At 44.2% G+C, this 13,575-nt stretch overlaps 1 protein-coding gene across 1 annotated transcript in view; it reads left to right on the top strand.

The window, feature by feature from the left end:
* ABCC11 (ATP binding cassette subfamily C member 11) overlaps positions 1-13,575 on the top strand; it is an 84,132-nt gene that overhangs the window by 63,293 nt on the left and 7,264 nt on the right. Inside the window, exons 20-25 of the mRNA XM_007947836.1 lie at positions 4,081-4,307; positions 4,436-4,573; positions 5,176-5,362; positions 7,022-7,111; positions 8,784-8,973; positions 10,683-10,842. Coding sequence (XP_007946027.1) covers positions 4,081-4,307; positions 4,436-4,573; positions 5,176-5,362; positions 7,022-7,111; positions 8,784-8,973; positions 10,683-10,842 — 992 coding nt within the window. The remainder of the gene's footprint in view (positions 1-4,080; positions 4,308-4,435; positions 4,574-5,175; positions 5,363-7,021; positions 7,112-8,783; positions 8,974-10,682; positions 10,843-13,575) is intronic.

The following is a 13,575-nucleotide window of genomic DNA, read 5'->3' as shown; positions in this document are numbered from 1 at the left end:
TCCCCACATATCAGACAAAGCAGTTGGCTTGGTGGAGCCAGAAGGCAGAAGAAAATTCTTCCTGGTGCCTGGTACTCTGCTAGTCCCTGACAGCTGCACCGACGAGGTGTTCTCTAAGGTTCTTTTGCTTCCAAACTCCATGATTGTAGACATATCCAGGGCCCAGGTCTCAAAGTGATTTTTCACCTTAAGAAATATTCACATGCCTTCCTGTTAGAAAACATATTTCATATTGAAAATATTTTCCTTTTCCCATTCCTTTCAAGGCTTTATTGATTTTAAACGTGCCTTTGTAATTTTAAACAATCACAAGTCAAGGAAATATCTCTGAGAAAATGGACTTAACTGCAAAAATAACAAGCTAAACAAAACAGAACAAAAACCCTGAATTACGTAGAAGACAATCAGAAGTGCTTTTCTCTGTATCCCTTCATCCCCAATTCTGAGTGACAGCGGCCTCTTGCAAAAACTGCTTACTCACGCCACAGCTGCACAGCTGCACAGCTAAACTGAGTTCAGTTGCTACTGCCCCCACTCTCTGGCCTTCCTCTGGCCCCACAAGTGCTCGGAGTCCTCTAGGGAGTGATTATTTGGCCCTTTGAAGTCTCATGATGATTGAGACAATTCTGACCGCTTTAACTCAAGTATTTAACAAAAGATCCTGGAGATAAAAGACGTTTTAGAGGCAGAATAAAGCAAGGAAGCTCAAGGCCAAGGAAGCTCGCCCCTCTCTCCCTTACTTAGCAAGCAAAGAGGAATGTGAGCTACACTTGGTCAGCAGTATCCAGGCATTTGCAGTGGGAGTTTCATTAAGGGATATTTCATGGGGCAAATAATTACTAGTTTTCCACTTGATACTGAGTTAATTCCAACTCCTGGGGAACCCATGTGTGTCAGAGTAGAACTCTTCTTGCTGGGTTTTCAGTGGCTGAGGTTTTGGAAGTAGATCACCAGGCCTTTCTTCTCAGGTGCTTCTGGATGAACTTGAACCTCCAATCTTTCATTAGCAGCTGAGCATGTTAACCATTTGTCCACCCAGGAAGTATACGATCATTAATAGTCAACACAGCCCCGCCCACCATCCTTCCCTCCCTCCTTCCCCCTTCCTTTAGTTGTGGCCTTAATACATATTATTATTAACTTCTATTCATTTCTTTTGTGTGTGTGTTACAGCTTGAGAAATTCAAGGGGAAATGGGCTTTATGATCTTTAGGAAATGGCTGCAGTGAAGAGGGTGGCTGTGCTGGGGGTTGGGGAGTACCCGGGAGGCCCATTCCAGTCACGACTTTGCCATTAACTACTTGGATGACCTTGAGCAGGTCACTAAGCCATGTCTGCTTCTCTGGGCTTCAGCTTCCTCATTTATAAAATGAAAGTGCTGAACAAGATATTTTGTCACAGCTCTTTCAATTTGAAATGTTCTTTCATCTTCAGTGGGCCTCATGTCCACTGGGGTATCACCTTCAAAGGGACAAAAAACAAAGAAACAAACAAAAAACCCCAAACCTGTTGCTGTCAACAAGCCAATTCTGACTCATGATGACCCCATGTGTTACAGAGTAGAACTGCTTCATAGGGTTCTCTAGGTTGTAATCTTAATTAAAGCAAATTGCCAGGTTTTTCTTCCATGGTACTGCTGAGTGGGTTTGAACTGCCTACCTTTAGGAGCTCTGGTAGCATAGTGCCTAAAGGCACTTGACTGCTAACCAGAAGGCTTGCAGTTCAAACCCACCAGCCACTCCTCCGAAGGAAGATGGGGCAATCTACTTCTATAGTGATACCGCCTCAGATACCCAAGGAGGGGTTGCTATGAGTCGGGTCCGACTCCACGGCACATAACAACAACAACAATAACCTTTAGGTTAGTAGTCGAGCACAAACTGTGCCACCTAGGGACCTTTCAAAGGGACAGTTGGCCCAAGAGTCTGAGTCTTATGTAGTTGCCATGGAATTGCTGCTACTAATTGTTGGCAACCTTGAGTGAAAATGGGCCTATACGTAGACAATAATAAGAGCTGACATATTGGTGAAATGTTACCAGAGGTTAGGTACTGCTCTAAACATGTTCACTGTACTGTCTCTGTCTCTCCTTTTTATTGTGGTATATACAACACAAGAGTTGCCATTTTAACCATTTTATATATATAAAAAAAAATTATTGTGATTTGGGTGAAAGTTTACAAGCAAATTTAATTTCCATACAGCAGTTCACATACACTCTGTCTCATGACGCTGACTGCAATTTCCCACAATGCAACAGCTTTCTTCCCACTTCCTTCCTATAGTTACCTCTTCTCTGTGTCCTTCCCTCCCATGCACTCCTGTCCCCCAGCTGTCTCCCTCTGCATACACAGCCCTTCTATTCTCCCATGGTTGATGTCTCCAAGCAGTGTATCTACCTAATGTAAATGTTCAGCTCATATGCCTGTCTTTTGTTTGGCTGGAAGCCACAGGAGTGGGTTCAATTCCAGACCTGTAGGGCAGCTAGGGCCCTTAGTCTCAGGGGTTCCACCAGCACCATCAGACCAGCAAACCTGGGCCCCCTTCTTTTTTTTTTTTATGATTTTGAGTTTTGTTTCACATGTTTCTCCCACTCTATCCAGGATCTCCTACATAGTTTCCCTCCCAAGTGGTTGGCAGTGGTAGTCAGACACCATCTAGTTCTTCTTGTCTCATAGTCATGTAGGCTGAGAATCTCATGGTATACCAGTCCCTTGGACTAATTATTTCATGTACCTTTGGTTATCTTCATTCTTCTTTGCTCTGGATGAGGAAAGACCCATTGTTCCATCTAGATGGCCGCTTGCAAGCTTTTAAGATTCCAGTCACTACTCACCAAAGTAGGACATGGAACAATGTTTTTGAGTAGTATGTTATGTCAATTGAGCTTGATGTCCCCTGCAAGCATGCATTATAACCATTTTAAAGTGTACAATCTAGTGGCATTAATCACACTCACAACGTGGTGAAACCATCACCACTATTTGTTTCCAAACTTCTCTTTAACTGAACTTGGAGGACATTAGGCTGAGTGAAATCCATATTGTAAAAAGTCAAGGAAAGGTTATATATAGAAGGAAACTTTCTTTGTTGGTTACCCGGGATGGGAGCATAAGGGTGAGAAAATTTCTAGGTAAGTTAAAAAAATAGATAGATAGATAGATATCCAAAGATTATCAGTGGTTACCAGGGGTAAGAGGGAGGGGGAGGGAGAAAGCTTTTGCTTGGAGGGGCATCACGTTTATGCTAATAGGTGGTAGAATGTTTTGGGAAAGGATAGCAATAATGGTGACACAACATGAAAAATGCACTCAATGCCCCTGAGCTGTAAATGTGGAAGTGTTATGCTGGGGAATGTCTTGTGTATGTTTTCACGATGATAAAAGTTAAAAAAAAAAAAAAAATAGAAAAGGAATAGCAAAGTATACAAGAAGACAATTCTGGCAGCAACAGCCTTGAGAAAAAACAAAATAAAACAAAACTATTCATCAGCCCCCAAATGGGAAATTCTGCATCCTTTATTCCTCTTTTTAAAATAACAGCTCTATTGAGGTATAATGCACATATAATAAAATTAATACTTTTAAATTATCAAATTCAGAGGTTTTTAGTATATATTTACAGAGTTATGCAACTCTCACCAAAACATCGGCAGCACTGTTATTATCGTTTTTCTGTTTGTTTGTTTTCCATATAGATACTTCTATTGAGCCTTAGACAGGATAAAGACAAAACAATCATCCAAGATGGAGGATACCATCAGTATGTACACAATACAGAAAGCTGAATGGAGTCTGCATTGTTATTGTCTTGGTTTCACAATTTAGGACACTGAGACTCAGAGGAGTTGAGTAATTTGCTTAAGGTCACACAGCAGTAGGAGGAGGAGTTGGGCAGAAATGGAGACCAGGCAGACTGACTCAGGAGTCCATGATCTAAACCACTGCTCTATACTACTTCGCTCAACGCTCCTCAGGTTTCCTTCTCCACCACTTCAGAGCTTAAAAGTAACTAGTATCTCCATCAATTTTCATGCAATGCCTGCAGCTACTCATGGTCTGGATTAATTTTGTCCCACAGGTTTTCTGCTACCCCATGAGTTTCTTTGACACAACCCCAGTGGGTCGACTCTTGAACTGCTTTGCGGGAGATTTGGACGAACTGGACCAGATGTTACCCATAGTTACTGAAAAGTTCCTGTTGTTGTTTTTGTTGGTGATCTCCATCATATTGATAATCAGTGTTCTGTCTCCATATATCCTAATAATGGGAGCCATACTGGTCATTATCAGCCTTGTTTTTTATACGTGAGTGGGTTCCTTTTGTTTGTGAGTGGGGTTTGTGACTTAGGGTATGAGGCTGGGACCAACCCAGCATTGGATAGTCCCAGGAATGAGTGAATGGTCCACGTCACTCACCCTCATTCTTGATGCAGGATGACCAAAAGAGCCATCAACGTGTTCAAGAGATTGGAGAACTGCAGCCGGTCTCCTTTATTCTCTCACATCATCACCTCTCTGCATGGCTTGAGCTCCATCCATGTCTATGGAAAAGCTGAAGACTTCATCAGCCAGTAAGTCCTTCTGTTTTCCATCTGAGGATGATGGGGTCTGTGGTGGTGGTGGTGGTGGGGAGCAAGAAGATACGAAACAATGATATTAGTCATTGCTAAATCTAAGTGGAGGACATAGAGATATTCATTAAACCAACCTTTTAATTTTTTATAGTTATAAAATTTTCATAATGAAAACTAGGAAAAAATAAGGGATGCTTCTAATTAGCTCACGGAAATAAAGAATCTGGAGGGAGGCCTCACTTCAGATAAGGGTTGATCCAGAGCCTCAGATAATGTCCCCAGGAGCTCTGTTGATCTCTGTTTCACTGCTATGCCTTCCATGGTGTTAGTTTCGTCCTCAGCACCTTGGAGACTCCACAGCAGCTCCAGGATCCCCTTATGACAGCAAAGTAGCTGCAGTCGATTCAGAACTCCTGCCATCCTACTGCAAAACCTCTTCCTTTCAGTCACTCACAAATCCTGGTAGTTATTGACTCTCATTGACCCAATTGGCCAACTTATCCACTCCTGAGCCAGCCATTGAGGCCAGGGAAAGAGCACGGGAACTCTGGATTAGACAGACATGTGTGGTCCTCAGATTGTGCTTTTTTTCCCCTCAGGTTTAAAAGGCTGACTGATACTCAGAATAACTACTTGCTGTTGTTTCTCTGTTCCGTGCGATGGGTAACATTGAGGATTGAGATTATGATCAATCTGTTGACGTTGATGATAGCCTTGTTTGTGGTTTTTGGCATTTCTTCCACCTCCTATTCCTATAAAGCCATGGCTATCAGCTTTGTCTTACAGGTGAGAGAAGGACCCTTACACAACCAGGGCTCTCCTGGGCTGTGTTAGCCCTGGCCTATGGCCTCTGGGCAGACTAGGAGTCCCTGGGACTTTGATTACACCTTGGGTGTTAGCCATCTTATGTGCTATGTGGCTAACTTTCTGAATGTTGCTTCTTTGCTCCATTTCCTGATGTCACCTCTGAACTGAGAAGTCTGCATTGAAAGGTACTTAATGAAACCATGGACCATTGAAATTGAAGGGGATCTCATAGACAACAGAGCCCAACTCTTGTGAAGATGGGAAACTGAGGCCGAAAGAGGGGAAAGAGTTGTCCAAATGGAAAGAGTGTTAGAAGCAGAGCCAGTATGAGAACACTGAATTGTTAGTTTCCTGGCTAGCGTCTTTTTATTTCACTGTTCATACCAATTTAGTTCTCAAAATTTGTGAATTACTGGGAAGGTTGTTAAGACTGTAAGTTTCCCTACAGCAGGAAATCTTTAATGTGGATAAGACTTAAAACAGCTTCCTTGACCCCATCCTTGGAGATGGATCCTGGGTCTATATGGGGCCCACAGGAGTACACACTTGGAGGAGCATTGCCATGGAGATTGTGGATCAAGTCCATTGCTACCAGAGCTCCTAAAGCACTAGGTAATCAAAATACTCCAATCAGAATGGCCCTATGGATATGTAAACATACAATCTCTCAACCATGCCATCAGCTGCTGTGGTTGAGAGATTACATATTTGTATATCCACAGGGCCATTCCCTACTACCTAGTAGTTTGTTATGTTTTGGTGACTTGTGTGTTGCTACAATACTGGTAGCTATGTCACTGGTAGGAGCTCTGGTAGCATAGTGCCTAAGGCACTTGACTGCTAACCAGAAGGCTGGTGGTTCAAACCCACCAGCCACTCCTCGGAAGGAAGGTTGGGCAATCCTACTTCCGTAGTGATACTGCCTCGGAAACCCAAGGAGGAGTCGCTATGAGTCAGGGCCGACTCGATGGCAAACAACAACAACAACAACATACTAAAAAGAAGTGGTCAACATTCAATCATTTCAGGAGATAGCATATGATCAAGAACCAATGGTATTGATGGAAGAGTCCAAGCTGCACTGAAAGCATTGGTGAAAAACAATGCTCCAGGAATTGAGAATACAATTGAGATGTTTCAACAAATAGATGCAGCAATGGAAGCACTCATTCATCTATGCCCATGTAACTTGCCCATGCTCCCACAGCTAAACAGAGACAGACCTCTTCTTAGTGTTCAATCTCTGTCTCTCTCTCTGTCTGTCTCTGTTTCTCTCCTTGTAAGTGTTCCTCCCTTTCATACACACACACACATGCACCACCTGCTATACCATAGTACAGAGTTATCCCAAGCCTCCCTGGACTCTGGGGGAGAGAAAACAGAAAGGAAGCAAACTGAGAATACTTGGAATAGAGCTGAGTGGAGTGGTGTCAGTGGGATCTTTGTCCAGAACTGCCCACTAACTGCTGCAGCGACACTCAGAAGCGCACTGAGGGGGCACAAAGGCATCTGCTCCATTCTCCTTAGAGAAGTGGTCTTGATTTGGGGATTGAGGGAAGGGCAATGAGTGGCTTTTAGGAGCATGAAGAGCCTGAATCCCCCAGCATTCTCTTGACCTCCTACTCCTCTTACTTCCAGCTGGCGTCCAACTTCCAGTACACTGCCCGGATTGGTTCAGAGACAGAGGCACACTTCATGGCTGCAGAAAGGATGTTGCAGTACATGAAGGTGGGGCGCAGGTCCGGGTCTGGGGTGGACAGCTCTGCAAGGCTCCACATGCAGTCATGTGGCACACCTTCTGGGGCCTCTGCACCCCCCTCTTCAGGTTCTTCCTTCCCATTTACCCTGGTCCTTTGTACACCTCCTCTCTGAGCTTTTCAGTACTATCGGCTTGCTTTGACTCTTACCCATCCCTCTTGCTGATGTAGGAGGAATAATCTGCCTGTTTTAAAATTAAAGGTTGCAGACCTTGCCCAAGAGTAGTAATAATAGTAAAATAGTTATTATTATTGGACAATAATAATTGCTACAATAATAGCTATAAACCAAAATCAAAACAACAAAAAACCTTGCTGTCCAATCAATTCTAACTGATGGTGACCCATGTGTGTGGAGTTAGCGACCCCATGTAGTGCTCCATGTAGTTTTCAAGGCGGTGCCCTTTCAAAGGGGATGACAAGACTTTTCTTCTGAGGTATCTCTGGCAGGGTGTGAGTTGCCAGTCTTTTGGTCATAGTTGAGTACTTAACTGTGTGTGCCACCCACGGACTCATGATAACAAGAACAACAATCATATTGTTATTGATTCTATTTATATCATAGATGTTAAGATTTTGGAGTCAGATTGCCTGAGTTCAAGTATAAGCTTTGCCACATGGATTAGGTGTGTAACCTTAGGCAAGTTATTCAACTTGTTTCCCATCCCTGAAATGGAAAGATAACAGTATCTACTTCATTGTGTTGCTTGACTAAATGATATACAATGTTAGGGGTTTACAGCAGTGTCTGGTCCACAGGAAACCTTCAGTAATTTTCACTCTTATGACTGAGCCCTTTCTATGTGCCAGGTACTGTGCTAAGCCCATGGAATCACAAAATAATTTTCTGAGGTCGATTGAATTATCATTCCCATTATCCAGATGAGGATAATAAGACTTGGGTAAGCTGAGCATCTTTCTTAAGATCACTCAGCCATGGAGTTGGCAAAGCCCTTTGCCCCTGAAATCAGGTTCCTGCTGTGTGAGAGGAGCGCTGATTTAACACCAAGTGATGCTGTTGTGACGTTGCACAGACAATGGAGAGCTGTGACTTGCAGACAAGCGTCCCTGATTCTTCTCCAGTGTTCTTTCCACCCAATGCATCCAACTACGCCCCATGTAAAGAGTAGTGGGAGCTCATCCACTCATAAGCTATTTGATCTTAAGCAATTTGTTGAGCCTATTTGAACCTCTATTTGCTCACCTGTGAAGTGAATCTCAAAATGCCTATAAGTAGGGTGAGGATAGAGAGAAAGAATCTGAGCAGTGGCTCTGAGCGATAAAATATACCCTCTTAGATGGGTTATCTCTGCTGCCCTCACTATCATTATTTTGGATTCTGTTTCTTTAGAGCCTCCCACAATTAAATTAGAAAAAAAAAAAAAAACCCTCTAAGTTATGAGGGGCTTAGCTATCAGGCTACTCATGCTTCTGGGGCAAAATTATGAGCGTTACAGGAGAGTAGGGGGATGTTCTGGAGCACAAGGACTTTTTGAGGTGTCTCTGGTCACAAAGCTGGGGGCTCTCCCATGGTGCTAGGCGGGGTGGGTGAGTCACGAACACGATACCTGAGCCAGTGGGTCAGTGGGGTGGACTGAGACTGATGACAACTACTGATTTCTTTTTCTTTCTTTAAAAATGAGATGAGTGTCCCTGAGTCTTCATTGGATGTGAAAAGTATGAGCTGTCTCCCCGGGTGGCCACAGCATGGGGAAATCATCTTCCAGGATTATCGCATGAAATACCGAGACAACACCCCTATTGTCCTCGATGGCATCAACCTGACGATTCGCAGCCAAGAAGTGGTGGGCATTGTGGGAAGGACAGGCTCTGGTGAGTTGAGCAGCTGGGCCATCCCTTGTCCTAGCCTCTGGCCTTTGGGTGCAGGATTTATTGGGGGGCATGTGTTCTCACTCTGTGCTGAGCCCTAGTGCTAGGGTGGTGAGCAAAACCCCAAGATTCTTCCTGCCATAGAAATCTAGTGGGGAGATAAACGTTAAGTCATCAAATAAAGAAAGAAATAAGATACTTACAGATTGCAGCGATGCCATGAAGAAAAGAAGCAGGGTGGTGTTATACTGAGTCATGGAGTTGGTGGGCTACTTGAGCTATGGTGGCCTGGGCTGTGAGGTGACGTTCAAACTGAGATGTGCAGAAAGACCCGAATTCAGGAGAGGAGCAATTTAGGTCAGGGGCAGGGCACTCATGTGGAGGCTCTGGCAGGGTGAGGGGCAGGGGACAAAGAATGAGATCCGGTCTTGCTTTTCCTTCCACCCTTTCCTTCCTTCCATTTGTAAATCTCTCTCATCAGCATCTTTGTCCCTCCTTATTCCCCTCTCCTTTCTCCCTTCCAACTTCTTTTCCTCTCTTCTTGTTCTATCACTTTTGGAAGGTTAGAACCAAGCACCATTACTCTCCCTCTTTGCATTGTTCAAAGACACTGCTCAGACATGATCAAGGACCTCTGGGTTGATATACCTACATTATCTATGAGTTGCATCCCCTCTGCCTTGAGAGAGTTGCCCCTCTAGGTGGCGCCCTGGATGACTCAAGCTTTCATGGGTCTGCACCTCCTCAGGCCCCTTGCTCTATCACAAGATAAAGAACCTCCAGATATAATCTATGTGCTCTTCTCTTGCTATTTCTCACCTGCCAGAGCTCTGGTGGCTCAGTGCCTAAGGCATGTGACTGCTAACCAGAAAGTTGGCAGTTCAAGCCCACCAGCCACTCAATAGAAGAAAGACAGGGCAATCTACTTCTGTAAAGATTTACTGCCTTGGAAACCCAGTGGGGGTCACAATGAGTTGGAATGGACTCAATCGCAGTGGGTTTGGATATGGGTTTAGTTGGTCCGAGAGGGCTGGAATCTCACATAAAGAAGCTAGTCCAATTGGCTGTATTCATTCAATAGATGTTTATTGAACACCTAATATATGTCAGACACAGGGAACATAAAGATTAACAAGACACATAACTTCTATCCTCATAGGGACTGAAACTCAAATGCCTTTGGGACCTGACTAATAACACAGATAAGTGAAATAGGTCTGGGGTATGATGAAGGGCTGGGTGGGAGGGCACTGTGACAAACGAGAGAATACTCACTGTCCCATCTGAATGTAGCAGCTACACTGAGCTCCAGCTGCTTGCCTGGGGGCTGAGGCCCAGTGTGGCCAGTTCCAGCGAGTTAAAGACAAGCATGAAATTCGAATTTTCTTCTGTACTATCTTTGGAATTTTTTATAATGGCAAGGAATTTAAAAATAGCAGTAACATTGTATGTATGAAACAAAACATTTATGTGGGCTGGATTTGATGCAGGGGCTCCATTTGTGATCTTTGATACAGGCTATAAGAAAATTGTTCATGGTTTTGGGCACCACTTACAGCAAAGAACCCAGTCTTCTTCTGTCGTCTCAGTGGTCAGAATGACAAAGAATGGACCATGAAAGGGGCTGGGTCTATTTTGAATGCCACGAGTGACTCGTGCTGCCCCTAGAGCACATTTAGGAAACTGAGGCTCATTTGTTTCTTGCCGGACAGGGAAGTCCTCCTTGGGAGTGGCTCTCTTCCGTCTGGTGGAGCCCACAGCAGGACGGATTCTCATCGATGGTGTGGACATCTGCAGCATTGGCCTGGAGGAGCTGCGGTCCAAGCTCTCAGTTATCCCACAAGATCCCGTCCTACTCTCTGGAACCATCAGGCAAGTGCTAGGCCAATGCTTGGTGGTTTAGTAGTAGAATTCTCACATTCCATGTGAGAGACCTGGGTTTGATTCTCAGCCAATGCACTTCACACCCACTTGCCACCTATCTGTCAGTGGATGTTTGTGTGTTGTTATGAACTGAAACAGGTTTCAGTGCAGCTACCAGACTGAAATGGACTAGCAAAACAGACCTGATGATCTACTTTCAAAAATCAGCCAATGAAAACTCTGCAGTTCACAATGGTCTGATCTACAACCAATCACTGAGATGGCATGGGACTGGGCAATGTTTAGTTCTGTTGAACATGGGTCACCATGAGTCAGGGGTGGACTCATTGATAGCTAATAACAAAGGCCAGAGGCCAGTCCAATGCAGAGGACTGACTCCAGGGAGGAGTTACAAGACCTGGATTCTAGCTGGGTTGGCTTTCATTAGCTGGGGTCCCCAGGCCAATGCCCTCATGTCTGGGTCTCAGATCTCTCCTTGGCAAATGGGGTCACTCTTGCCTATCTGGTCCACCTCACTGAAGTGTCCTTGAGGATTGAATGAAGCTCTGACATACACAAGAGCACTTGTCAACTATAATGTCCTAAAGAAAAGCAAGGCATGATTTTTTAAATACCTGATGGAACTGGTCAACTTTCAGTTCACTACTAAGCATTTGCACTGCAACTGACATATACTTTCATGTCTGGATGGGACTCACCCTATTCTTTCTACCCACTGGGTAAACACCATGGAGGAGCTTTAGGCTGGAGGTTCTTCACAGGGTCCACAGTCTGGGTAATGCAGAAGTGAGAAATGACCCAGGTGGTCCAGTCAGTGAAATGGACAGGGATGGAGCTTCCAGCTTCTTCACACAGTTTCCCTTTCCTTAGAGGATCTACTTAGTAGTTTTTTCCAGATTAGTGCTTCTACTTTGCATTTTGCTTTAGCTGTATAGGAACCTAAAGGCATGGAGACTGGGGAAGATGAGGAATCCACGATTTTTCTTTTTATTCTGCAACCAGCACCAGCAATATTTCCAAAACTTTTTCATCATCCCAATCAGAAACTCTGTATGCATTGAGCAATAACTCTTCATCCCCCTCTGGCCCAGCCCTTGGTGACCACTACCTGCTTTTTTTCTCTTTTCACTTGCCTATTCTAGATATCTCATATTTGTAGGATCATACAATAATTTTGTCTTTTTGTGTCTGACTCATTTCACTCAGATTAATGACTTTAAGGTTCATCCATGTTGCAGCATGTATCAGAACTTCATTTCACTTTCTGACTAATATTCCATTGTATGTAAATGCTGGACAATGAACAAGGAAGACTGAAGAAGAGTTGATGCTTTTGAGTTGTGGTGTTGGCAAAGAACCCTGAAAGTACCATGGACTGCCAAAAGAATGAACAAAAGTGTCCTGGAAGAAGTGCAGCCAGAATGCTCCTTGGAAGTGAGAATGGCTAGACTTCATCGGACCTACTTTGGTCATGTTGTCAGAAGGAACCATTCCCTCGAGAGGGATATTGTGCTTGGTAAAGTGGATGGTCAGTGAAGAAGGGGAAGGCCCTCAATGAGATGAATTGACACAGTGGCTACAACAATGGCCTCAGGTATAGCAAGGATTGTGAGGCTGGCACAGGACAGGACAGTGTTTCGTTCTGTTGCACACAGGGTGGCTGTGAATTGGAGCTGACTTGCTGGCACCTAACAACAATAACAGTATGTAAATATCTCAATTTGCTTATTCCTTCATCTGTTGATGGACACAGTTGTTTCAGTCTTTTGACTATTGTGAATAATGCTGCAATGAATATTGGTGTACAAGGTCTGTGGCAGTCCCTGTTTTCAATTCTCTTGGGTATATACTTAGGGGTAAAATTTCTGGGTCATATGGTAATGCTATGTTTAACTTTTTAAGGAACCGCCAAACTGTTTGCCATAGCACCTGTACTCTTTTACATTCTGATGAGCAATGGATGAGAGTTCAGTTTCTCCATACCTTTGCCAACACTTGTTATTTTTCTTTTCTTGTCTTTTTTTTTAAAAAAACTAATAGTCATGTTAGTGGCTGGGAAGTGGTATCTTATCGGGTTTTGATTTTCTGGTAGCATAGTGGCTAACTTTCAGTTCACTACTAAGCTGACGCAGAATCGGGCAGTGTTTTGTTCTGCTGTGCATGGGGTCACTATGAGTCGGAAACGACTCTACGGCACTTAACAACAACAACAACATAGTGGCTAAGGCACTTGACTGCTAACCAGAAGGCTGGAGGTTCAAACCCACCAGCCACTCCTCGGAGGAAGATAGGGCAATCTACTTCCATAGTGATATTGCCTCGGAAACCCAAGGAGGGGTTGCTATGAGTCAGGGCTGACTCGATGGCACACAACAATAAGGAACTCTGGTGGCATAGTGCCTAAAGTATTTGACTGCTAACCAGAAGGCTGGTGGTTCAAACCCACCAGTCACTCCTTAGAAGGAAGGTTGGGAAATCTACTTCCATAGCAATACTGCCTTGGAAACCCAAGGAGGGGTCAATATGGGTTGGATCCAACTTGACAGCAGTGAGTTTGGTTTTGGTTTAATGACTACTAATCCCTGTTGTTGTTGTTGTTGTTAAGTGCCGTCGAGGTGTTTCCGACTCATAGTGACCCCATGCACAGCAGAACAAAACACTGCCCGATCCCGCATCAGCCCCACAATCTCTGCTATACTTGAGCCCATCATCGCAGCCACC

The sequence above is a fragment of the Orycteropus afer genome, unplaced genomic scaffold, assembly GCF_000298275.1.
Source record: "Orycteropus afer afer isolate SDZICR_OR568_19922 unplaced genomic scaffold, OryAfe1.0 scaffold00009, whole genome shotgun sequence".
Classification (NCBI taxonomy): domain Eukaryota; kingdom Metazoa; phylum Chordata; class Mammalia; order Tubulidentata; family Orycteropodidae; genus Orycteropus; species Orycteropus afer.
The sequence above is the reverse complement of the archived record's forward strand: the minus strand, read 5'-3'. Positions and strand labels throughout refer to the sequence as shown.